This window comes from Sciurus vulgaris, assembly GCF_902686455.1.
Source record: "Sciurus vulgaris genome assembly, chromosome: 3".
Taxonomy (NCBI): Eukaryota; Metazoa; Chordata; class Mammalia; order Rodentia; family Sciuridae; genus Sciurus; species Sciurus vulgaris.
Window position 1 is genome coordinate 43,182,961 of NC_136463.1, and position 26,160 is coordinate 43,209,120.

Consider the following 26,160-nt stretch of genomic DNA (forward strand, 5'->3'; position numbering starts at 1 on the left):
AAGATGGCGGCACCGCGGTAGCTGGCTCGGAGTTGTGGCGTCCAAGGAGCCGCGACGGTTTCTGCCCTCTGGCTGTGGGGGCGGCAACCCTTGGCTGACTCCTGCCGCCGCTGGCAGCCTGCATTGGGCACCCGACCCGGGGCTGTTGCTGTTGCAGCGTGTTCAGGGGGAGTGCCGGTGACCTCGCTCGCTGCAGGTTCCTTGCGCGGGCCCTGCTTGCCGGAGGAAGAGGCGAGCAATCAATCTCTTTGATCACTTGGGCTTTTGCTGTTCATGAGGCCTCCGAGGGCTCCAGAGGAGCTACATCTCTGAGGGGGCTGGGGGAGTTCCAGCCGAGGCGTGCCTGAGAAGCAGCCTGGGACCCCTGTAGGCCTGAAGAAGGCAGCCAGGACTTCCCTCCCTCCCTCCGAGGCCTGGTCTCGCCGCCTTGATTAACCCAGCGTTGCTTCTCACTTCCTCTCAATGTTCTCTCCATTTATCAGGAAATATGATCAGCGCCCCTGACGTGGTGGCCTTCACCAAAGAAGACGAATACGAGGAAGAGCCTTATAATGAGCCAGCCCTGCCGGAGGAGTATTCAGTGCCGCTTTTCCCCTTTGCCAGCCAGGGAGCCAACCCATGGTCAAAACTGTCTGGGGCCAAGTTCTCCAGGGATTTCATCCTTATTTCTGAGTTCTCTGAGCAGGTGGGACCCCAACCTTTGTTGACCATCCCTAATGACACCAAAGTTTTTGGTACTTTTGATCTCAATTACTTCTCTTTGCGGATCATGTCTGTGGATTACCAGGCTTCCTTTGTGGGCCATCCTCCAGGTTCTGCCTACCCCAAGCTGAACTTTGTGGAGGACTCCAAGGTGGTGCTGGGAGACTCCAAGGAAGGAGCCTTCGCATATGTGCACCACCTCACTCTGTATGACCTGGAGGCCCGTGGCTTTGTGAGGCCTTTTTGCATGGCTTATATCTCAGCAGACCAGCATAAAATCATGCAGCAGTTCCAGGAGCTTTCAGCTGAATTTTCCAAAGCATCTGAATGCTTGAAGACAGGCAATAGGAAGGCATTTGCTGGAGAACTTGAAAAAAAACTGAAAGACTTGGATTACACGAGGACAGTGCTGCACACAGAAACAGAGATCCAGAAGAAAGCCAATGACAAAGGCTTTTATTCATCTCAGGCCATTGAGAAAGCCAATGAACTGGCCAGCGTGGAGAAGTCCATCATTGAACATCAAGACCTGCTGAAGCAGATCCGCTCATACCCTCATCGGAAGGTGAAGGGGTCTGACTTGTCTTCTGGTGAGATAGAGTACACCCAGGATCATGCCAACCAGGCACCTGCTACCTCTAACCCTGATGAGACTGATGACACAGACCTTTACACCTGCCGACCAGCTTACATCCCAAAACTCATCAAAGCAAAGTCCACCAAGTGTTTTGACAAGAAGTTGAAGACCTTGGAGGAACTCTGTGACACTGAGTATTTCACCCAGACTCTGGCCCAGCTGAGCCACATCGAGCACATGTTCAGAGGAGACCTGTGCTACCTTTTGACCAGTCAGATTGATAGAGCACTTCTAAAACAACAGCACATAACAAACTTCCTCTTTGAAGACTTTGTAGAGGTTGATGACAAGATGGTGGAGAAACAAGAGAGTGTATCCTCTCAGCCCAGACAAGACAAGCTGCTTTCCAGACCTCTGGAAGAATGCCCAATTCCTAAAGTGTTAATTAGTGTTGGTTCTTATAAGTCCAGTGTGGAGTCTGTGTTGATCAAGATGGAGCAGGAACTTGGAGATGAGGAATACAAGGAAGTAGAGGTGACAGAGTCAAGCAGTTTTGACCCCCAGGAAAACCCAGACTACCTGGATATGGATATGAAAGGGAGTATCAGCAGTGGTGAAAGCATTGAGGTTCTGGGCACGGAGAAGTCCACCTCTGTGCTGTCTAAGTCTGACAGCCAGGGCAGCCTCACAGTACCATTGAGCCCCCTGGTGGTCCGAAGCAAAGCAGTTAGCCACAGGACCATCAGTGAGGACAGTATTGAAGTACTGAGCACCTGTCCTTCTGAAGCCCTCATCCCTGATGACTTTAAGGCCAGCTACCCAAGTGCCATTAATGAAGAAGAATCATATGCAGATAATGAGGGGGCCATCCATTTCCAGGCAAGCATCAGTCCACCAGAGTTGGGTGAGGCTGGAGAGGGCAACTTGGAAAACACCCCACCCCAAATAGACTCCTCTTGCTGTATTGGGAAAGAGAGTGATGGTAAGCTGGTGCCATTCCCCACTCCGGCCCACACTCTCTCTGATGAGGATGGTGTGGTGAGTATCCCCCCACAGCGCTATAGGCAAAAGGATGAAAGGTTCCATGTGGACTTTGCAGTGGAAAACACCAACCCTTCTTCTCAAGACAACTGTGAAGCGTTCCCAGCTTATGAGCTGGACCCAAGCTATCTGCTGGCTAGCCGGGATGTCAGTAAGACCAGCTTGGACAACTATTCGGATACCACCAGCTACGTAAGCAGTGTGGCCTCTACCAGCTCCGACAGGACTCCCTCCTCTGCTCATCCTGTTGGCCCATCTTCTGAGAGGCATAAAAAGCGGGCTGGCCAGAACGCCTTAAAATTCATCCGCCAGTACCCCTTTGCCCACCCAGCTATCTACTCCCTACTCAGTGGGAGGACGCTAGTGGTCCTGGGGGAAGACGAGACTATAGTCAGGAAGCTTGTGACAGCACTGTCTATCTTTGTCCCCAACTATGGCCGCTATGCCAAACCTGTCAAGCACTGGGTCTCCTCCCCTTTGCACATTATGGATTTTCAGAAGTGGAAGCTTATTGGCCTGCAGAGGTAACTGGCTCCAGGTGGTGGGGAAAGGCCCTGGTCAGTTTGAGATGAGGCAGATTGTGTCATGGACAGGATCAGGAAGCCTGGTTTCTAAACAGGGCCCAACACCAACTCATAGTGTTGCTTTTGGCAAGTCATTATCTATGACTTCCGTTTCCTTTACTGTCTGGGTGGGGGAGGGGGCATAGTTCCTAAGTGGTTGCCAACCCCAGTCTGTCCTGCTGTGTCAGAATTATTTGGGAGGATTTTAAAAATCATAGATTCCTGGGCTTCACCCTGAAGATTCTTATTTATTTGGTCTGGCATAAGAATGTGGACTTTACATGGGTCCCCAATATCAATAAGGCCACCATCTTGAGTCCCCTATTTATTTGCCCTAGAGTGGAAGTTTTAGGCCTCACTCCGACCCTTGTTGCATTAGACTTTTAGGGTGGTGGGTGGTGTTGCAGCAAGTGCCATTTCTTGACTTGAATCTCTTTTGGAGAATCCACTCCAGGCTGTGCCAGCAGGTTCTGGGAACAAGCTGGAGGTACCTGAGCAAGACCACTGCTCTGGAAGAGTTCATATTCAGGAGAGGAGACAGGTTACCAGAGCATTGGCATTCAGGGAGATAAGTGGGATGCTTTCTGTGTTCTGAGAAGATGAAAGAAGCAACTTAGTGACACACAGGAAGTGAGGGGATGGTGCCTGGAGAATGATCTGGGTCTTTGGCCTGCATGGTGGGTTGGCTAGTCACTGGGTCAGGAAGACCAAAGGGCCAGGCATGGCTGAGTACCTGGTAGGCTTCTGGATGAGCCATTCTAGGGCCTCCCAGGAAACCATCCAGTCCTTGCTACTGGGTCTGCCCTGAAAGGAAAGGCTTTCCTGGATTGCTTTTGGCTGCTGTTAACTTGTGGAATGATGGGTCAGTATCCCTCACACATACCTCCCTCTGTTCTCCAATTTATTCCTCTCCTCCCAACTTTTAATTTGTCAGAGGTAGAGACTCTAAAAGACACAAGTAGGGGCAGCTCATCAATCTGTCAACACATGATGGCTTATCTGGGACCAGGGTGACTCAGAATGACGAATGGCTCGGGTGGTTCCTGGAGTGCCTTGTAGAGGGGATCTGAGAGCCAAGCTGGCTGAATTTAAAAGTTTGGCAATGATCCATGAATGATGAGGTGAGGGTGCCAGGCAAGGCTGCTGGTCTGTGAGCAGTGTCTTTGCCCCCCCTGGAGGAGGAGAAGGGGTTCTCAGATCTGAATTCTGGGGCCACCCTACCCTGGCCCATTTCTGGGTAGGTCACTCCACCATTCTAAGAAAAAAGGTCATTTGCCAAATATTTATGAGGACAGCTAAGTGCCAGGCGCTGCCTAGTGCCAGAATTACAAGGTAAGCCACCTCTTCCCTCCTGGAATACACACTGCTTTCCTGCAGTGTGAGGGATAAGACCAAATCAGTGCTAGTCTTAGAATTTCTAGGATGGTGATGCTCCTTGTGAAGTGGGGAGGTGAGTAAACAGCATCACCACACTGATCAGGGCTGAGTTTAAAGTTGTGAAGATGATGGTAAGCAGCACTGACTATGGGCCAGTCACCATACTAAGGTGGCTCATTTTGTCATTGCAGTGACCCAGTGAAGAATATAACAGCAGGAACTGTTATCTCTATCATAGAGAAGTGCTCGGGGTAAGGCGCTTGACCAGGGTCACAGAAGCAGAGGAACACAGCAGCTCAGGGATGGATGAACATGATTTAAATAGGCATGAGTCAAGCCCAGAGGGCATTGTAGGCAGAGCAAATGTGAAGGGGATTTTGAGGCCCCACAAAGGCTTGGCCTGCTCTAGGGAAAGTCTCTTCAAGTAAGTACTAGATGAGGATTCAGACTTAACAGGGCCTATGAGCAAGCCAAGGTGTTTGAACTTGGTCATGAGGGTAGTGAGGAGACCTTTGAAGAGCCTAATGATCAGATTTGTCTTACAGGAGCCAGTGCGTGCTCGCTGGGTGGGAATTACCCTGGAGACAGCAAGCCTCATGATCATAGTGTCTGCCCCTCCATTTTCCTGATCCCTGCCCTTCCTCCTTACCTTGACTTGTTTGTTTCAGAGTGGCCTCCCCTGGCAGTGCGGGTACCCTCCATGCCCTGAGCCGCTATAGCCGCTACACGAGCATCCTTGACCTGGACAACAAAACCCTGCGCTGTCCCCTGTACAGGGGCACTCTGGTGCCCCGCTTGGCAGATCACCGCACTCAGATCAAGCGGGGCAGCACCTACTACCTGCATGTCCAGAGCATGCTCACCCAGCTGTGCTCCAAGGCCTTTCTCTACACCTTCTGCCACCATCTGCACCTGCCTGCCCATGACAAGGAGACGGAGGAGCTGGTTGCCAGCCGCCAGGTGAGCTTCCTGAGGCTGAACCTGGGCCTGGTAAATGAAGATGTCAGGGTGGTTCAGTACCTGGCTGAGCTGCTAAAGCTACACTACATGCAGGAGTCTCCTGGGTCCAGCCACCCTATGCTCAGGTTTGACTATGTCCCCAGCTTTTTGTATAAAATCTGAAGTTGGTCCCAGCCGCTGTGACCAAGACCTGTGACTTAGGGTATGGGAAGGGAAGGGGTTGGCATGACCAGATGGTTGCCTGAGCTGGACCGTTGAGCCCTCTGGTGGTGTTGGTGAAGGAAAACAGTGGTGGCAGCTGTAGTTCCCATGTGGCTCCCGGCAGCCTGCTAGGTGAACTGGGTAGAGGTGGGAGCCTGGCTCTGAAGGCACTTGGAAGATCAGTGACAGGCTTCCATAGCTCCCTGGTGCAGCGGTAACCAGATAGCGGGTGTCCTTAGCTTACAGAGGGGGCTGGTGGCCTGGCTGGGGAGAGAAGGCCCTAGTCCTTGGTGGGAAGAGGTGTAAACACTGGCCATTCAACATCGCTGGACTCTCAAGATGGCAAAATTGGCTAAAGAAGCAGCCTGCTAACTGGTGATTTGGTGGAAAACTGAATGAGAGAACATCCATTGCCTCACTGAGACCTTTGCTGTGGCCCTCTATTTGGCCTTCTGGAGCCCATCATCCCAGGGAAGACCCATGAATGAAGGAAATTGGAGGGAGAGAGCTCTGGCCAGCTGGGGATTGGAAATGCTTACTTTTGGGGCCCCAAAGGTCATGAGCAGCCTCTTGTTCTGCCCTCACCTCCACCAGGGAAGAAAATGCCTGTGAATGGCCCCTAGAGATCACTCTTCCTGGTCATCACTAGGCCCAGATGTGAAGCAGGTGCAGAAGACCACAGCCAGCATGACGACTGCTCTGGGAGCTGCAGATGGAGCAGGCCATGGGGCCATGAAGCCATCACCACACTGTGCAAGAGATGAGTTGCCAGCAGCTCTCCTGGTGCCACCCACTGGCTCCTCCCAGCCCAAGTGCAGGAATACTGACTCCCTTAGGAAGCTCTACAGACAGGCTGGGACTTGGTAGAGGTATACTCTAGTAGCCACCCATGGCAAACCTTTGCAACCACTTCACTACCTCTCATGGGGTCTCCTGGACTGGGTGGGGCACAGTAGGGTTCTGTTCAGCTGGCTGGTGTGGGTGTCATCCTGGCCAGCAGAAACTGAAATGGCAGGTCTTCCTGGACCAGCTCCCATACAACTCTCCCTTTGAGGACCTACCTTTTGGAAGGCTGTGCTCACCTGTCTCCACAGTTCATGATCATCCCCATGTGGGTCCCCCTTCAAGGAAGGCATTTGAGACTGGGAAGGAGACACCCTCTGGTCCCTGTCCCCTCAGCTGTCCCACTGATGGCAGCCAGCATGACCTCCCTAGGGCTCCTTCCACTGCTGCCACTGGTGTGCGGGGGGGGGGGGGGGGGGGGGGTGGTGTCTCACAACCCTGAAAATATCTTTTTTTTAAAGCATTCTTTTCCCCTTAGTGGAGAAAACTCTGGGTGTTACTACTTTTAAATTTTTTTCCATGAAAGTTGCAGTAAACTGGACCTGAGTCAGCTGTGTGTGTACATCTGCTGAGCCCTGGTTGCTCTGTCATACTATGCCACCATCATGGTCTCTGATGGAGGGAGGCAGGTCTACTTCTCACTGAGGGGCAGAAACTGCTGGTGGAAGCCGAGTGACCAAAGTTTGTGTCACATCACTCACATGGTCACTTTCCTTATCTACGTCATTGACATAAACATGTGGCCTGTTGACCGTGGCCACTGGCTTCCAGTCTAGGTCTGCATTTCTGTGACAGTGTGTGTGATTTTACTTCTGAGGCTATGACTGAAAACCTTTTGTGGCAGATGGCACTGCCTGTATACTGTCAGTTTTCTTTGTCCTTGTGCTCAGTACACATGTTCACAGGTCACTAGGCAACTTCTGACTGGAACATCTGTTGACTATCTTCTCATGTGATCCCTCAACCTGTTCGTTTCCCCCTATCATATTCCAGATGCTACCTTGCTTTCTGACTGAGTGGCTAAGTGCTTTCTTCTCATGCCTCCAAGGACATAACTTTGTGATATTTTATCTTGAAGGGAGGGAAGGTCTGTGGAGTCCAAATGACTGGCTGGGAAACCATCACTGGCACCTTTGCAGTTGTGTTCCTATGTGTCACACCAGCACAGGAATTCATGGCTAACACTGTGTTCACTAGGAGAACTGATAAAGGAGGAAGATGAGCTGTAGGCAGATGAACAGCCACATTTGGCTTTCTGGAAGCTAAAGCCATGCAGGTCATCTGTGGAAGTCCCTTTGTGGGTATTTGCTTGGCACTCAGCCTCAAGGGCAGCTCAGAGATTAAAAGGCAAGAGACTTGGGGGGGGCCATAAATAGAACAGGTGGCCCATGGGGCAGCCACAGTCACAGAAATGGTAAAGAAACTTCTTCAGAGTGGTTCTTCATTATGCAAAGATGGCTTCACTGACTAATGGTTGAACTCCCAATTTATATTTTGGTTAAAAATTAACCTTTTCCACATAGTGGTTTCAAAGACTTATTTGATACAAAGTGTGTTTCTTTTAGAAGGATCTTGAAAGTGGTGCTGACACTGAGTCATAGCTTGGGCAGAGGCAATTAATTAATACCAATGCTGTGCCACTCCCTAGCCCCTCCACTTTGGAGGAATCAACCTTCCAGAAGTTTCCCATCTACGTACCGTGAGGGTATGGAGACCTTTGTAATGGGATGTCTTCAAGAGTTTTTATCTGAAGTATTCATAAGACATTTTAAAACAATACTTCCCAAAAAAGGAAGTTAACATTAGTGCCCCTTACTACTTAATCCTAACTATTGCTTTGAGGGTCCTGGTACTAAAACTAGTTGTCTGAGGTTTGTTTCAACTGGACCTCCAACCCATTATTTCCCTCCCCCACAATTTTTAAAGCAGTCCAGGTGAAGAACCACCAGATCAGGCTGCCAGTTGATATACTAGTAACTTTCAGAAGTTCCATTTTAGAGATGAGCTCATAACCTTCTAGCAGGTGGGGCAGGTGAGGCACACTGGCCTGAGCTGCTGTCTCCTGCCTCACACTTTCCCTAGGAATCTTGCTACTTTAATGGAAGGGTGACTCTTCCATAATTTACAATGGCTGAAGTTACATTGTTCCCAAATTTGGAAATGGACTGTGATTCCCCATCTAACTTTTAACTTATTTCAGATCAGATGCCGGAGCAAAACTACAGATTGCAACCCCACACAGTAAGCCCCATTTCAAAATCCTAGGAAAGCCAGTAGATTCCTCCATAGTTCCCGGGGCTGTTGCAGTTGAGCCATGTGGTGTGGAGGCAGAGAGCAGTCCTCCACTCCCTGGACATCTTGCATGCATACTGACTGCTCATCTGCCACTGCTGAACGTATGCATGTCTTACACAACCTGAACTATGCATGTGAGCCAGTGTCTTGTGCTGTCATGTTGAACCTTCCCTGCACAGCAGGTAGTGCCAGGTCAGCCAGGACCATGATTGGAAATGACAATTGGACTCTAGATTTACTATTAACAGACTGCAAAAAATTAAAAAGGTTCAAATTTCTACTTCTGATTGGAAAAGTGAAGTCAAACTCAGCTGATAAGGCAGGGCACGATAAGCTTTACTGACCCCCCTCCCTTGACCTCTGAGCCTTTTAAGGTTTGGGTAAAGCTTCAGGAAGGAGGTTGCAAAAGTGGATAGGGATGTTGGGATGGCAAAAGAGCACTCAGCAGCTTGTTAACCTGCTGGGATGGGCTTAGCTTCCAGGAGGGACTTCTCAGCTCCAAAAAGGAGGCTTCACACAGGGTCTTGGGGTTGTCCAGCTATCTTCAGCTGAGGGAGAGTTAAGCCCTTGAATTTAAAACTACCTAGGTAGTACAAGAGCTCCTAAATCAGAGGCAGAGGGATGGGGACTGGCGTGTCACCCATAACCATGAAGAACACTGCAGCTGTCCCTACACACAGTGGAAGAAACAACAGACTCTATGCTAGGTCACAAGGAGCATCACCTGCAAGATAGGACCCCAGGGAGCCATATTCACGCTGGCAAACACTGGAGAGCTGGAGTTGCATGTTGAATGGAGAGAAATGCCGTTTTTAAGGTTGCAGCTAGAACCACAATCTGTGATGAACTCTTGTTATTTTCTAAAAAGCTATTTTACTACTGCATGTTCCTGTGGTGTCTGTGAATGTGCATCCCAACCCCACAAGCTGCAATTGTCACAGTGGCTGGAACAGGAGTAGGACTGATACATTGACAGCATCTCACAGGTGTTTTACTGCACAAGAGTTTAAACAGAGTAAATGCCAAACAAACAGTATAAGGAGTAGACTTTTTAAGAAATTAATTTATTTGAGTTCAGATTATTTTTGAAATATAAAAATTGGTTGTATTTTTTAAAGCTATAATTCTTGTAGACATTCTGTGGTTAAAATTTTGATTGTGCTTAATGGTCACTATGGTTTGCACTTCAGCTATGTGAAAAATAAAAGATTGTTTGGGAAGGTGACATTGGGTTCTTGATTATAGGAGGGAGTTGGTTATCTTGGGTGGAGCAGGAAAGGCTCTTTCCCTTGGCTGATTCTCAAACCAAGAAGGGACTGGGTCCTTCACTGGGTAGAAGGTGGAAGAGACCATTTGTACATACTTATTTTTGATCCTGGGAATCAAACATGAGGTTTTGTGCATGCTAACAAGTGAGATATATTCTCCCAGCCCTTTTATGACACACTTTGAGGTGCTGACAGCATATGCTCCAACTGTACTGGGTACCCCTTGTATATACTTGTCTAACATATTTTAAAGCACAGAAGTTTCAGAATTACCCTCTCTAGTTGTAATGGTCACAATTCAGTGTTCCTTTGGCATCTATCCCACTGGGCAACAAAACAGAAGAGTGGGCAGCATTTATAAGCTATGAACTGGGGCATTTCTTACCTGTCACAGCAAGTCAGGGGAAAGCCCAGCAACTCAGAGAATGCAGAGGAAAATATTGGGATCTTTCTAATAGCTTTGTCCTGTACAGATGTCTAAATGATTAACCCTAAAGGGCTATACAGTATTTTCTTTTTCTAGAATTATATTCAACTGTTGAGGAAGGTTCAAATTTAAATTCCTTAATAACCTGTCCCAGATTACTAATAATCAGATTTAAATAAATTTCAATTTGTGAAAATGAGAAGTCTAAAAGAAATAACCTCCAAAGGGCAGAGAGGCGCTTAGTAGGTCCCTTGTGAGGCAAGCTCTGTCATCTTTCCTCAAGCAGGCGACTCCCTGGGCAGTGCCCCTGACTGCCCTTCCAGTGTGTAGAGGTGGCACCAAGGCAAGTACAGGAAGTAGGATGACAGCTTCAAAAGTCAGGTAGGCCAGGCAGAGGGAAGAGCGAAGCAAAGCTCTCTACTTCCTCCCGGAGAGCCTGCACAGCCTTCTGGTGCTTCTCATCCCCTACCAGTTTCTCCTTGAACTCCTTCAGTGTGGCCTTTGAGCCCACGTCGCTCTGAATTTGCAGAGTCAGCTCTATCCCTGTGCCATAAGACATAGCCACTCACCAGTGGGCCCACCCCACGCTAGCCACCCCAAAGGGGAGGATCGTTGAAAGCCAAAGCACAACTGCCACAATATCCCCAGCTGGGAGGGACAAACTTCATAGGTATTAATGTTCCCCTCAAGGTGATTCTTGTGTGTGACATCCCTGAGCAGCATAAATTTATAAATCTCTCACACAAGATTTAGTAGGGTGATTTTGTGTCCCTTGTTTCCATCACTTGGCCTTACATAGACATCATTAGGGGCAGGATCTCAGGTATTCAAGCACAGTTAGAAACTTCATATACAGTAGAAAGTGGCAGACATGCCAAATCTTGATCTTACCTCTGTGGATAAAGAGGGCTACTTTTTGAAAGTCTTTTTCTAAGAGTCCTCGGGATGTCAGTGCAGGGGTTCCCAAGCGCAGACCACTGGGCCGCAGTGCACTTCTGTCACCTTCAAGACAGATAGGGTTCCACCCCTAAGCTAAACTCAGAGCTCTTGGGCATTTATTCATTTTTTGCAGTGCTGTGGACTGACCCAGAGTCTCATGTGTTAGGCAAGTTCTCTGCCACTGTGGGGCTACATTCCCAGCCCTTTTAAAAATTTTAGGTCTTGCTGAGTTGCCAAGGTTAGCTCTGAACTTGCAAGCCTCCTGCTTCAGCCTCCTGGGTAGCTGGGATTAAAGGTGTACACTACTGCACCTGACTTACATTTAAAAAGGACACTTGGGCAAAAAGAATTGGCCTGAGGATCCTGGCTTGACCTAGCAAGAATAATAAGAGTTGTGAAGAATATAGCTGATTTAAAAAGTAGCAGAAGCTGGGTGGGGTGGCATACAACTGTAATCCCAGCAACTTGGGAGGCTCAGGCAGGAGGACCACAATTTTGAGGACAGATTCAGCAACTGAGGGAGACCCTGTCTCAAAATGAAAATGGGTTGGTGGGATAGTTCAGTGGTAGAGTATCCTGGGTTCAATCCCCAGTCTTAAAACATCAACAATAACAAACCAATAAAATAAATAAAAAACTAGTGGTACCAGAGGCACAAAGAGGCAGGATCATGTTTTGGCTATTCTATTTTAACAGTATGCAAAATAGTCTTCTGTGTTGTATCCCTTCCTCCTAAAAAGGTCAACATCTGCCTAGGATTGAAATGTGTTACCATTTTATTATACATTGAGAAATACTGCCTGTTTCCAAGAGACCTTGCCTTTCATCAAAGCCTGTACCACACACGGTTCCATTATCAGCCTTTTCCTTTCTGCTCACTACAGGGTAAGAACCAAATCCAAAGGAATGGATGGGGGGAATGCCCAGGGTTAACTGCCCCCTAGCATGGTGTATTTGTCTCCCAATGATCTGAGGTCTGAAATACTTTCATCAGATAAAATTTGGCTGGAAGAAATGCAGACGGTGTGTGTGGAAAAGAAGACCAAAGAGGAGTCTCACCTGGGCAGGTATTCTTGTTGCAGGCAATGGAACAGGCTTCTAGCACCTTCTCAGCCCTTCCACCATCTGTGCCCTTAGAACGGAGATCCACGAGGATCAAATGGTTGTCAGAACCACCTGGAAACAGAGTTGGACATGATGGAATACAAGAGGCTCATTGTGAACCAAGTGAAGGAAACTGGGCAGCCAGTGGAGGAGGCAAAGACTAAGGAGGTGGGAAAGTAAGCACCTATCATGTGGCCTTGAATATCACTTACCCAGGAGAAAAGATGCCCTGGGGGGCTAGGGATATAGCTCAGTTGGTAGAGTGCTTGCCCTTGCAAGCACAAGGCCCTGGGTTCAGTCCTTAGCATGGTGGGTGGGGATGATGGCTGCCAGGTAAAACATCTAGTGGCTTTTGTGGCTCAGACTACTGACACCCATGACATGACACAACAGAGCAGGGTTAGAGTTCCTCTGGGTCCATGTGTTTGCAGCTTCTGGTTTCTGACAATTAACTTGTAAATTTCCTAAGCGGCACTGATTTTTTTATGCCATGCTGGGGATGGAACCCAAAGCCCTGATCATACTTGGCAGGGACTCTATCACTGAGCCACACCAGAGCCTTTCTGACACCAATCTTAAAGGCTCCTCTAGGGAAACACTAGAGTGGTGGGTAGGAGGTTCAACTTACTACCAGGCGGGGAAACCACCTACTCACTGAGTACACATTTGGTGTTAGACACTACTAGCTAGACTCGTTCATTTTATTCCAAACCCTGTGGTGTTGATAGTTGAGAATGCGTGAGGTTTCAGATTTGGAATTTTTCACGTTCACTATTTGCTAGACTTTCCTGTTTGAGTATCCCTAAACCCACAAACTCAAAATCCAAAATATTTTAGGTACTACATCACTATCAGAAAATTTGATTTTGGATTAGGAATACTCAGCCTCTATTATCAAAGTAGTACAGATGTTATGGTTTGGATCTTAAGTGCCCCACAAAAGTCCATGTGTTACAGGCTTAGTCTGCAATGTGATGTTTTTGGGAGATGGTAGAACCTTTAAGAGGTGGGGCCTAGTGGGAGGTCTTTGGTCATTGAGGATGTGACCTGGAAGGGAACAGTGGAACCCAGCTCCTTCCTCTTCTCTATTTTGACACTTGGTCATGAAGTGAGGATATACTTCACCACACCAGTCCTGCCATGATGTGTTACCTTACCACAGACCCAAAAGCAACAGGACTGTAGGTGAGAAACCTCCAATACTGTGAGCCAAAAGACATGTTTTCTCTTTATAGGCTGATCACCTGAGGTATCTGCTATAGTGGTGGAAAACTGACTAACACAGGAGGATAGCAATGCCAACAGAGCTGTCTGAACCTGTCCAAAAGTCCCAAAACTCCTTGGAGCCCCTGGGTCTTTCCACTTTTAACTTTCATTAAGCAGGGGAAACTAAGTTAACAGCTTAGCTTTGGAGCTCCATGGCTGAGTCCATGACTAGCAATGTGGATTCTGTCAGACAGTTCAACATTTTGGAACCTCAGATGCCCATTTGTATAAAAAGACCAATAATTCAAAAAGCTGTCACAAGATTTAAACATGATACTGTACACAGTGCTTGACATGGTGCCAGGCACAAAGTAGACATTCACAGCCATTATCTGCTTCGATGTCTGTACCACATCTCAAACAGCAGTGAGAAAAGATGTCACCAGGGACAGGGCAGACCTGGGATGTAGAAAGGTGGAAGACACTGTTGATACCAGGGCTTTTCTGTGACTAAAATGAACAGGACCTAACTCCTTGCAACTCCAAGGGCAGTTCCCAGACCAGTGCTACTAGGGAGCTGGTTACAAATGCAGCCCTCATCCCAGACCTGCTGTGTCAGAAGTTGTGTTTTACTAGGATCCCCAGGGGATTCACTTGCACAACAGGCTTGAGAAATGGATCTAAGGAGTCTTGAAGGCCACAGTCCACATAGGGATTTCTATTCCCATTGGATATTGGATTTTCAATATCTTGAAGACATGAAGTAGAACATGCTGGATGGGTGTTGCCCCGGGCCACTAAAGTGGCCAGCTCTGCCACTAATGGATGCAATTTGGTAGGAGTCCCACTCCTTAAACCGTGGGATCTGGAATATCTGTAGATAGTGAAGGACAGGGTAGAGGGAGAAAGCCCCTAAGTCTACAGATGCCATGGCCCACCTTTCTGGATCACCATGGCTATAAATAGGGCAGCCTTGTGAGCATAATAAAGCCACCATTCCTCATGGCAACTGACATTTGAGGAAAACGCCGTCTTCCTTTCCTGCAGTGTCTGTGACATGGGTTGTAACGCCAGAGTGGGGTCCTCACCTGGAATGACCTGGAAGTCCACTTCATTCATGGTCAATTAGATCCAGAGGGTTTGTATTAAAGGAAACAAGTCTCTGGCAAGCCAATTCTCAAGGAAAATACAGCCAAACAGGGTCTCCCTCCTAGCAGGGAGAGCCTGCCATGACCTGACTTCAGAGTGAGACAGTATAGAGGAGGGTATTGGGTCCCACCAATTTCAAGTTCTGGCTCTGACACCTACAGGAGTGTGCTGGTTGCAGCCCAACCTCTCAGGTGAGCTTCAGGTACTCCCCTATAAAGCTGTTCTAAGGGTATCTAGTCCTCATGCTGGGTAATGAATAGCAGCTACTATTATCACATGTGGCCCACCCAAGAGGGCAGTTGGAAAAGCATAAGGAACAGGGAGGCCACAAAGGAGGCCCTCCACCTGAGGGCCTAACAGCTTCCTCCCAAGGAGGTGAGAGTTGTTACAGTGGCAGTGCCCAGAGCTGACACTCTATAGGTCACATTCTGATCACCCACGAGGAAAGCGGGCCTACCCAACATCATGTGGCGTTTGTACCTGTGACTATGTTGTAGCCCAGTTCCATGAGGGCCTCAGCCAGAGCCCTGCAATTGGCCACCACCTGGAGCTGATAGATCTTGAATTCTGTAGTCATGGCTTGCTTCAGGGCCACTGCAACCCCTGAAGAGGGAGATGATGGGTCAGGAAGGCAGGAAAGAATTGAAAGATGATGAATCAAAAGCAGCCCTCGTTTTCCCTGATGCTTCCTTGCTTTGCAATGTCATCTAAGGGTGTGAGGATTATAATTTACTCCAAAATAATATATTTCTTCTTTTTCTGATACTGGGGATTGAATCCAGGGTTGCTCTATCATTGAGCTATATAATAGCTTTCTTATTTTTTTGTTTTGAGATAGGATCTAGTTAAGTTGCTGAATTTGGTCTCAAACTTGCAATCCTGCTACCTCAGTCTCCCAAATAGCTGAGATTACAGGTATACACCACAGTGACCAGTAATATATTTCTTTTCTGTGGTACTGGGCATTGAACCCAAGGCCTTGCAAATGCTAGGTAAGTGCTCTACCACTTAGCTACACTCCCAGCGCCATTTCTTTAATCCTATGATTACTGTAGACTTTACTAAGGAAACATTTCTCTGAACAACTGCTTTCGAGGTAAGCTTTCTCTAGGAATGGAAACTCAGTGCTAATAAGATTACTGTGTGATAGCTTTTTTAAGTAAGATGGATTCCATAGTCCTTTATAAGCTTAATGTGTGAAAATCAACATTCAGCTGCCCCAAAAGTTGGTACGTAGATGTCAAGTTAGGCTGATCGCTCAGGTCTATGCCTGGATGGAAGGGACAGCCCTGTCCTGCACCATCCAGACTCATCTGGCACCTGTGTTCAGTGCTGAGGGCTCCTTTACTAGATGGACACATACAAAAAAATGGAGGATCATGCAAAATCCATCCACCTGAGTCCTATCACTGAGCTTCCAATCAGGGTTTGTGAGAACAGTGGCTGGGCACTGGGTGACCCCAGCATTCCAGAGTAGAAGGAACTGTGGATACTGAGTGTGCAGGTGCAAACAGAGAACCTGAAAACTGACCTTAGGCTCCCAATGCTTCCCATATGCTTATGTCTACAATTCCACCACTGGCTGCTTTCTCAGGTCACCTCCTCCTTTACCAAGAAGCCACATCTCATCCTGAGCTCCTCAGTCTAAGTTTTACTAATCACCTTGTTAGAACAGTGGGATGACTCAGACCATCAGAGATGTCTTAGGTCACTTGTCCAAATAGAAAAATATATATCAATGAGAGCCTGCTGGGTAGTCACAGAATCAACCCAGGAGTTATCAATCTGGCCCCAGGGAATGAGGGTCAGACACAGGGGCCTTCACCTCCACAGGCAGGATCTGTCAGTGAAAGGCAACTTGTCTGGCAGGGTTTGGATCCTATCTTCCTCAACCTTTGTTGTGCCCTCTTCTGATTTCTTCCTTGTTATTTCTCAAAGAGGGCTCTGGCCTGACCCACAGTTTCACTTGAGGATGGCCATGAGTGGAGCAGACACTACTTCCAAGATGAGGATAGGAGTATCCTCATCTTGTACCAATCCCAAGAGTAAACCTTTTCTTTTGCGTTAGCATCTCCTGGACAGTGATGATTCCCCCACTTGGGCACTTCCCCAAGTGCCCTCCCCAGTGTAGACGTCCTGGCACACACTTTTGGAGGACAGGTTGGAAATAAGGAACCATGAGAGGCCACCATGACTGCTGATACCACCCAAGGGCTCTGGGGTACATTTGGTGATGCTTTACCAGCAATGGCATGATTGTGGGGACCTCCCTGCAGACCCGGGAACACAGCGGAATTGATGAGCGACTCCAGGTTGTACTGAATCTCTTTGCCGGTCTTGGGATCCACACTGCGCACTCCTGGGTAAAGAATACCATCAAAATGCAGTCCTATAAGCTGACCCTCTGTCTTCTCCCTATCTGGACTCAAATCTACTCTGTCCATGGGATAGAAAGCACCAGTATGGCCTTAACTTCTGGCAGCGAGGACAGCTGGTTTGTAAGGCTGTGGAGCAGAGTGGGCCCTTGCTGTTGATGCTTTTTCTTTTTTTTTTTTTTTGTACCAGAGATTGAGTCCAGGGGTGCTTTACCACTAAACTACATTCTCAGCACCTTTTATTTTGAGAAGAGCCTCACTAAGTTGCTGAGGCTGGTTTCAAACTTGAGATCCTCCCATCTCAGCCTCCTGAATTGCTGGGATTCTTTGGAAATAGGACATGACTGGAACACTAACTTCAGCACCTGCTGCCTATGATGGCATCTTTTCTCCATAACACATGACTATAATGAAGCTTTAAAGCTGAAAAGACAGAAATTTCTCTCCACGAGACTGTAACAAAGCTCATGCCTTTGGCATTTTTTAAAGATGTACAAGATGATGACCTAATCAAGATAATGCTCAGATGGCTACTCATAGGGAAGGTTTCTTTCTGAGAAAATATTTAGTCAGTAATAACTTAATCTCTATGGAGTTTTTTCTTTTTCTTTTCTTTTTTTTTTTTGGCACTGATGGGGAACCCAGGACCTTACGCATGCCAGGCAAGCACTCTACCACTAAGCCACATCCACAACCCAAATGGAGTGTCTTGGGAGCCAAGAATTGCTCTAAGCACTTTGTGTCAATTCATTTCATCTCCCAAATGGCATTCCATTGAGATAGGTGCTGTTACTACAGTCCCACTATAGAGGTGAAGAAATGAAGCACTGAGAAGCTGCACAGGCAGCCTGGGACCACATAGTGTGTGGTAGAGCCAGGATTTGCTTTGGTCCACTGGCTCCAGTCAGTCAGCAGTGGGACTAAAGAATCACATTAACACATAATGGCAGAAATGAAATGTCTCCTAGGCAGGTGGGAAAAGTTACCTGACTCAGAAACATCAACCCCACTGAAGAAGGTTCTCAGTGGAGCACAGGGGCAACAGGACTCAGGGAAACTGAGTGGGCACCTAGTTGGGTCAAGTCCTGGCTGGCGCAGGGCAAGGAGACCCTGCATGAGGGGAAAGAGTAACGCAGCTATCAGAGGGGTGGCTTCTCTGATGTGAGGCTGGGGCACAGATGTCATCATAGGCTGACTAACTAATGACCTGACCATTCAAGTGGTTTTCCCAGGTACGGGAATCCAAAAATAAGGAGCTCAAATGCTTACAGACAGGCTATAAAGTACTGGAAAGAGAAATTCCCCACTAAAATGATTGAACTTGTATTAAGGTTCATGCACCAGTGTCTGCGTCATTCCACAGAGCGGTTATTGATTTCCTTTATGTTTTCCTAGCACCTGGATACACAGGAATGAGGCCAAATTCTTGCTCAGGACGTCCTTGTACATCCTTTCTGTAAAGCCTGTCACTGCTCCTTCCTAAGTAGCTTTTTAAGGGGCTGCATCCTATTATTTTCAAGAATTTCCAGGTCAGAGTTTTTTCAGCTTCTTCAACCAAACCTGAACTCCCACAGGAGACATGTCAGACCCAATACCCATCCACCCAACACTCAAAAGCTCACCTTTCCTGTAAAAGATCATGCCGGCACGGCAGCCTCTCAGGGTCTTGTGGGTGGTGGTGGTCACCACGTGGCAGTGTTCAAAAGGGGAGGGCACCACACCAGCTGCCACCAGCCCACTGATGTGTGCCATGTCTGCCATGAGATATGCCCCACTCTCATCTGCAATCTTACGCAAACGTTCATAGTCCAGGTTTCGAGAGTAGCAGCTAGTTCCTGAGACAAGAATGACAGTGGAGTTAAAGATGCCTGAGGGCAGCCAAGTTAGCTTCAGTGCAAATCTACAAAATGGCCTCTGGCTGTGAAGATAAGAAAGTCTGAAGATCTCTGCTCTAAACTCTCTAAGACAGAAATGGAGAATGCCCTCAAAAAACATCTTCATGCTGAAGGTAACCACTGTGACCTGCCTCTTCAAGGTCATGGTGGTCGAGATGGCCTGTAAAAGTCAACCCCAGTGAGTCAGAAGGGATTAACATTTCTAAATATTTCTCTCAGAACAGCCTCAGATCTTATTCCACCAAGCACTAATGGTGGCAAATACAAATATGTCCTTGAAGAAAAAAATGTAGTTGGAGCCAAGAAGCTTAGCTACCCAAGGCAGAAACCAGCAGTGAACTAGGGCATGATGGAACTGTTGTTCATATCCTCTGTAATAGGCACAGGCACTGCCTATGAATAAGGCCACTGTTCACCCCACTCCTCACCTGCAATGATCAGCTTTGGATGGAAGAGGCGGGCATTTTCCTCCAGCTGGTCGTAGTTGATGTAGCCAGTGTCTGGGTACACCTGTGGGGGTGTCAGGGAGACACAGGCTTACCTGCTTCCTCTGGTCAACCAATAATGCCTCCTGCCTTTCCAACCACCATGACAACAGAAACCACGTACCAAACTAGGACTTGAAGGTGGGGAGGGCACGGGTATATTCAGCCTGCACAAGGAGTTTAGACAACCAAGTATGGCTCACAACCAGGATGCCCTGAGGGGCCTCAGGAAGCAAAGACAGTCCTGGCCTTGGGGTGCTACGCCTTGAGGAGGAACCCAAAGCCCTGGTAGAAGGAAAAAGATGCAACAAATAGGCTTCATACATAATACACAGTCCGAAACACTATGACCTTCAGAAATGAGATAAAACAAAGCAAAATAAAACAAAAAACCTGCCGGCTAATACCACTTCTACTCTAGTACCTTTCATGTAATAGGGGTCCAGTTTTTATTTTTGACATAAACCTTGCTGCTTGACCACCAGTGGCTTAAAACTGACATGTTTCTCTTTTCTCCTTTCCCTCTTCTCTTCCCTAGATGCCGGGGAAGCAACATTAACATTCTTCCTGTCCTAGCCTGTGTTAATGTGTCCTTCAAGTCACTGACCACAGGAATAAAAAATCCAGACTTAGGAGTTTGGTAACAGCAGGTCTAAGAAATGGCTATCAAGGCTACCATCTAGATATGAATTATGTTTTCTGATAGGCATACCTGAAGCCTAGCCCTTGTTTGCCCCTTTTATAAAGCCCTCTGTTTCCCCTGGCAGTTAGAACTGCAGCCTCCCTGAAATATGAGTCCGTTGCCTTTCTCGTTTGCTAGCAAATCAATAAAACTTCTTTTTCCTTTTTCTCAAAACCTTGCCCTCATTATTGGATCAGCACCAGGGACAAGGACCAAGTTTTCAGTATCACCATGAGATAAGAAAACAAAATAAAAGTCATGAATATTAGGAAATAAGAAATAAAAAAACTGGGGCTGGGGTTGTAGCTCAGTGGTAGAGTGCCTACCTATCATGTGTGAGGCACTGGGTTCAATTCTCAGCATCGCATATAAATAAATATTGACAACTTTAAAAAAAAATGTGTATTACTTAAAAAAAAAAAGAAATGAAAAGCTGATATTTTCACATATAGCATGACTGGGCACCTAAAAAATCCAGCAAAGTCTAGAGGTAAACTATTAGAATGAACAAATTAACTTAGTGAAGTCACTGAATATAGCATCAAAAAGCAAAAATTGGACTGAGTACAGCTCAGTAGTAGAGCTCGTGCTTAGCACGCACAAAGGACTTAGTGTATTCCCAGTAGCAATACCCCCAACCAAAATCAAAACTCAATTATATATGTACATAAAATCAATAAAAATGAAATTTAATAATGTTATTATGTCTCAAAAACCATAAAACATGTAACATGAGGTATCTGAGATGGTGGCAGAACAATTTGAAGACTATTTCCATCTTCCCTTCGGAAGATGTTTTTCTTGAATTTATTTCCTCTACCTACCCTCCAGGAGGCTGATGTTCCCGCTGATGTGATAAGGCAGCAACAAAGACTGAGACTGAGGCAGAGGATGGATTTCCTACCTTTTGTCCCATTTTACCCCTGCAACAAAGTCTCTATGAAATTAAAGATATGAATCTGAATTGTTTTTGATTCAGAAGGAAGGGCTTCCCTCTGCTCTCCCTCCCCCACGAGGGAGGGTGGATTGAGACTGTGACAAACTTCTGATGAGCACAGCCTAGCTAAATCTACACATACATATTTTCTGCCTTTGGTCCCACTGTGCTCTCTCTTATAAAAGTTTTCTGTTTTCTTGGAGTCCTGGAAGATGAAGCTTTGAGAAAGAAAAAAGTCCCATCTATCTTCCATAAAGCCAGCTTTGAATGACAGCTGTTTTCCCTCACAAACCTGTCTCCTGCATTGTAGTAGAATGAGATGAATGGTCAAGTCTTTCCTACCTAGTTTCACCCTCTTTTCCTTCTCATAAAAGCTGTTTGTGTGACAGGTATATTGGCTATCCTTATAATTCCAGCAATTCAGGAAGCCACCTCAGGAGGATTCCAAGTTCAAGGCCTGTTTAGGCAACTTAAATAGAACCTGTCTCAAAATTAAAAATAAGGGCCAGGGATGTAGCTCAGTGATAGAAAGCCATTGGGCTCAATACCCAGTATCACAAGAAAACAAGAAGACTGGATGGGAGGCTAGGGCAGGAGGACTAAAAGTTAAAGGCAAGTTTGGGCAACTTAGTAAGACCCCGTCTTAAAATAAAAAGGGCTGGGCTTGTAACTTGGGAATAGTGTGTCCCTGAGTTGAATCCCCATTACTGCCAACCCTCCCCTAAAAAACAAAAACAAAAATAAACAACAACAAACTGTTCATGCCCCTGAGCCGCAGAAGATGAAGATTTTAGAAAAACGTTTTTTGTCTTCCTCAGGGATGGTTTTGAATAAACCTGTTTTCCTTCATCAACCTGTGTTCCTAACAAGAGAGGAACGGTGGAAGTTTCATAATAAGACCTTTATACAGTACATTACTGAAAGCAATTTTAAAATACAAGTCACTGAGGCAATATTTATGGAATGGCAGACAATCTGATTGACGGAACGAAGAGAGCCCCCAAACAGAACCCCACGTGATATAAGTTACCTGGTCAATGTTAGGAGTGACAGTACCATGCAGTGGAGAAAGGATTGCTTTTTCAGTAAACGGCTCTAGATCAACTGGGTATCCACATGGAAAAAAAGGTTACGTGGCTGGTGCCTCATACTACACACAGAAATCAATTTCAGATCTAGCAATCCTACTTCTGTGTAGACATCCTAAGAACTTGGAAATTAGTTTGCGGAAGGTACTTCCATTTTACCACAACACTATGCACAAGAGCCAAGATATGGAAGCAAGCCAACCATCCACCAACAGACGAATGGGTAAAGAAAATGTGGAGTAGACACATAGTGGAAGCCTATCCACCTTAAAAAAGAAGGAAATTCTGCCATTTGTGATACCATGGATGAACCTATAGGACATCAAGCTAGGTAAAATAAGCCAGGTTCAGAAAGACAAAACCTTCATGATCTCACTTATATGTGGAATCTAAGACAATGGATGTCACAGAAGAGAGAGAATGGTGGCTTCCAAAGGTTGTGGGGAGGGATAAATGGGGAGATGTTGGTCAAAGAGAACAAAGTTGAACGAGGAATAAATGCAAAGTACTTAAGGAAATGGATTTGTTAATTGCAGAACTAAATGTGAAATACAAAATTATCTTTTTTTTTCTTTTCTTTTTGGTGTTGAGGATTGAATTCAGGGCCTCATGCAAGCTGGGTAAGTGCTCTACCACTGAGCTATATTTTTTAAAATATGTTTCTTAGTTCAGTTTATTAAAGTTATATTAAAATATATTGGTAAAGGGGAGATAAACACACTGGAAGGGGATTACTGCAGGGAAAACCTGCCAGGTCTGGGATGTGGGGAGGCGATACCAAGAGAAACTTCATGCTCTGCATCCTCCACCCTGAGCTTCTTTCCCCTCATCCACTTGCCTTACTAAAAACTACCGGCACACTTGGAGTGAAAGGTTCCAGGTTTGCTAGTCATCCCCAAACAAAGCACTTACAATCCAGCACAATTACAGAGGCTTACATGCAAGGTTCTAGACACTGAGACATAATCTAAGTCAGGTTGAAAGACCATTTTGGTTTTAAGCATGTAGTTTTTTCTCAACATTTGGTTTTAAGCATGTAGTTTTTCTGAACTGGACAAATGAAACTTATCCTAGCTGATCCCTACTAAGAAAGTGGACACAGCCAGTGTGGTGCTACACACCTTTAGTCCCAGTTACTCAGGATGCTGAGACAAAAGGACCACTTGAGCCCAGGCTGGGAACATAATGCAATCTCATCTCAACAATTTAAAAAGGCTTAAAAATTTTTTTCTTCAGTGGACTGAATCCAGGGTCTCATGCGTGGTAAGAAAGTGCCCTGCCTCTGAGATACACACTCAGTCCCTGCAATTTTTTTAAAGCCATAATTAAAAAAAAAAAAAAAAAAAAAAAAAAAAAACATCTGTTGCTGGTCTATCCCTCCATGTTTTTCTTTAAACTTTGGAGGTTTTTAAAGATTTTACTAATTTTTTGACTCTTACTGTCTCTTTCAAATGCTCCTTGAACATTCCTAAGCACTTATAACAACCTGCATTGGGGCAAGGGCAGTGCAGAGGCTGGTGGCTAGGAAGAGAGACCCAACCTCAGTCCCACAGGACCAGGGAATGGGAGGGATTCTTCAGTCATAGAGGAAGACAAGAGCAGACCATGCAAGGGTGGATTAGAACCCAGATAATAGAAGCTCAGTGTTGCTGCTGTTGTTCTATAGGGAAATGAATGCCTGGCCCTGCATTAGGCAATTGCACAGAGTCCCACGGAACAGGGTAAGGGTTGAAGGCAGAGGCAGGTGGTCTGGGGAAAGGCTGGGTAGGAAAGCCACTCCACAACACCTCCTGTCCCCCAAATGGTTAGAAAAGAGGCAGGGCATCTGTGGCTGCTGGTGGAGGCCAATCAGGCCAGTCTTTGCCCTGTTCACCGAGAATTTGAGGGTGGCACTCACAGTACCCTGCAAATAGGCTGTGCCTCCAATGGCCCTCATCAGCCAGGGTCCTGGGCCCTGCCTTCTATACTCCTGCAGGCCTGCCACAGGTAGGTCCCTCATTATTGCCCAGGGAGCTGCAGCCTGCAGAGAGCATATCAAGTTGGGGATGGCTGGAGGGAACTGGAGCATAGGGCTTTGCTTCCTAATGCCCAGAATAAATTCTTCAGGAATAGAGAAAAGCAAGAAGTTGCCCAAGGCCTCAAGGTCTCATGATGGAAGGCTCCAGAAAATAAGTCAATAATTACTCTCTGCCATAAATTTTTCTTTTCTTTCTTTCTCTCTCTCTCTCTCTTTTTTTTTTTTTTTTGAGATGGGGTCTTAAAATTTTGAGCAAGCTAGACTGAAACTTCTGGGTTCAATTGATCCTCTTGCCTCAGCCTCCCATGTGGCTAGGACTATGGGTAAGTGCTACTATCCTGGAGTTTCTGCCACAGTTCTTTCGACAGTGAATGAAACAGTAGAAACTGGCTTTTATGTTCTAAATCCAAACAAAAAGTATTTTTTTTACTGTTGTCATGTTTAAAATTCTAGCCTTAAGGCTGGCCTCGGCCACTGAGAAGATCTGTGACTGGAAACACCTATGCTTTCCATAAAACAAACAGCTACTTGCACACACACACACAAAACAATTGATGTGTCACTATCAGAACTGAGACACAGGTTGAGTAAACACATAACAATCAACAGGTCACCACAAAGAACATGGGATGCCAACGTGGAATACTGGCTTGTTGTTCTTGAAAGAAGAAAATTATACCTCCAATATTTAGCAAGTTTAAAACCTTTTTTTTCTCCTGGTAGCAAGCAGAAAACAACCAGGAATGACACCATTTGACAATAAGGCACACACACACAAAATTCTAGGCACAAGAATCACAACACTAGACAACAAAAAATTTGAACATTACTTCTTCTCTACCCATCACCTTCAGGGTTTATTATAGACAAATCACTATGTCTAAAACGAGCCCTTACCTCCTATATGCATTTTTTGAACCTAAGTATTTATACAGATGGAGCTCCCGTTAAAGAATATTTGCCCAGGGCCCCACAAATCCTAGAGGCAACCCTGGGCAGTTTCTGATGGTTTCGGTTCCATTTATGGACATATGGCTGCTTGTGGCTGGCTGAGGATAGGCCTGTGCAAAGTGGGCAGTGATTGGAGGACTGGGCTGAAACCACGTATAGGCAGGGGCTGGTTTTAGCTAGGGTGTAGAGGTCTGTGGTCATTGACAGTGGTATTGTTGCTAGAGCCAGGGTCACTGCAGTCCTTGTTACAGCTGCTAGTCCACAGGGAATCCAGGTGGGGCTGTTTCCTGATGAAGATAGAGCTGTGGCTGACCTGGTTGCTAAGAGTTATTACTCTAGTTGCTGTTCCCATAGTTCTGGGGTGGCAACCACCTGGCTGCATCTGAACCCTCCTTAGTTGTTGCTCACTCCACTCCCTCCCTTCATGGTACCAGAACACCATTTCAAATCTGTATTTTCTTTGCCTGATTAAGGTGGCAAACGAAACAAAAAATAAAGCCATCTATCCCAGCTGTCCCCAGTGGGCCACGGTTATCTGAGGAGTTGGGGACAGGGAAATGAGAAATGGTGCAAGGCAGGGTTTCCAGAAGTATCACAGGAACAAAACTACTTGAATTGACAGGAGCAGTCAGTCAGATGCCAGAGATTTTTCCAATGAAAGGAAATGGAGACACATAAGCCCTTACCTTATAGGGCATAGATTCAAAGAAGATGGATGTAGCAGAGATTTTCTTCTTGTCTGTCATGAACCCATGCGTCAGGTGGCCCCCATCAGGCAGGTCCAGACCCATGATGCGCCCATGGGGCTCTACCAGGGCTGTGTACACTGCAAAGTTTGCAGGGGAGCCTGAAACAGGGAGGCCGGAAGAGACATGACTATTTCTTCTTGAGTGGCATCCAGGAGTTTGGCTACTAGGTGATTATCCAGGAGAGGCTGAGAATGTACCAGACCATCACCATGACCTCTCTTAGCCCCAGGAGGTAACCCTATACCAGTATTCTTCAGAGTAAGAGAAGAGTAAGTTCATGGAGTGCAGAGCTGGGAGCTTATTTCCTACTTAGGACTCCTTTTGGTAAA

At 46.6% G+C, this 26,160-nt stretch overlaps 2 protein-coding genes across 7 annotated transcripts in view; one reads left to right on the forward strand and one right to left on the reverse strand.

Annotated features, from left to right (window-relative positions):
* SMCR8 (SMCR8-C9orf72 complex subunit) lies at nt 1–25,762 on the forward strand. 4 transcript variants are annotated; one of them, XM_079135259.1, is made up of 3 exons: nt 1–2,844; nt 4,929–5,220; nt 24,364–25,762. In XM_079135259.1, exons 1-3 carry the CDS (start codon nt 488–490, stop codon nt 24,373–24,375), a joined length of 2,661 nt encoding a protein of 886 aa, XP_078991385.1. In that variant the 5' UTR covers nt 1–487; the 3' UTR covers nt 24,376–25,762. The 4 variants fall into 4 exon arrangements, with proteins under 4 accessions (XP_078991385.1, XP_078991383.1, XP_078991384.1 ...); XM_079135257.1 differs by lacking the exon at nt 24,364–25,762 and adding an exon at nt 12,078–12,242; XM_079135258.1 differs by lacking the exon at nt 24,364–25,762 and adding an exon at nt 6,016–9,784.
* Nucleotides 9,603–26,160, reverse strand: part of SHMT1 (serine hydroxymethyltransferase 1) — a 26,343-nt gene continuing 9,785 nt past the window's right edge. For all 3 annotated transcript variants that reach the window (XM_079135273.1, XM_079135274.1, XM_079135272.1), the window contains exons 5-12: nt 25,769–25,929; nt 19,351–19,432; nt 18,650–18,862; nt 16,895–17,011; nt 15,133–15,255; nt 12,253–12,369; nt 11,146–11,256; nt 9,603–10,797 (exon numbers count right to left, since the gene is read on the reverse strand). In XM_079135273.1, coding sequence (XP_078991399.1) covers nt 10,625–10,797; nt 11,146–11,256; nt 12,253–12,369; nt 15,133–15,255; nt 16,895–17,011; nt 18,650–18,862; nt 19,351–19,432; nt 25,769–25,929 — 1,097 coding nt within the window. In that variant the 3' untranslated portion in view covers nt 9,603–10,624. The remainder of the gene's footprint in view (nt 10,798–11,145; nt 11,257–12,252; nt 12,370–15,132; nt 15,256–16,894; nt 17,012–18,649; nt 18,863–19,350; nt 19,433–25,768; nt 25,930–26,160) is intronic.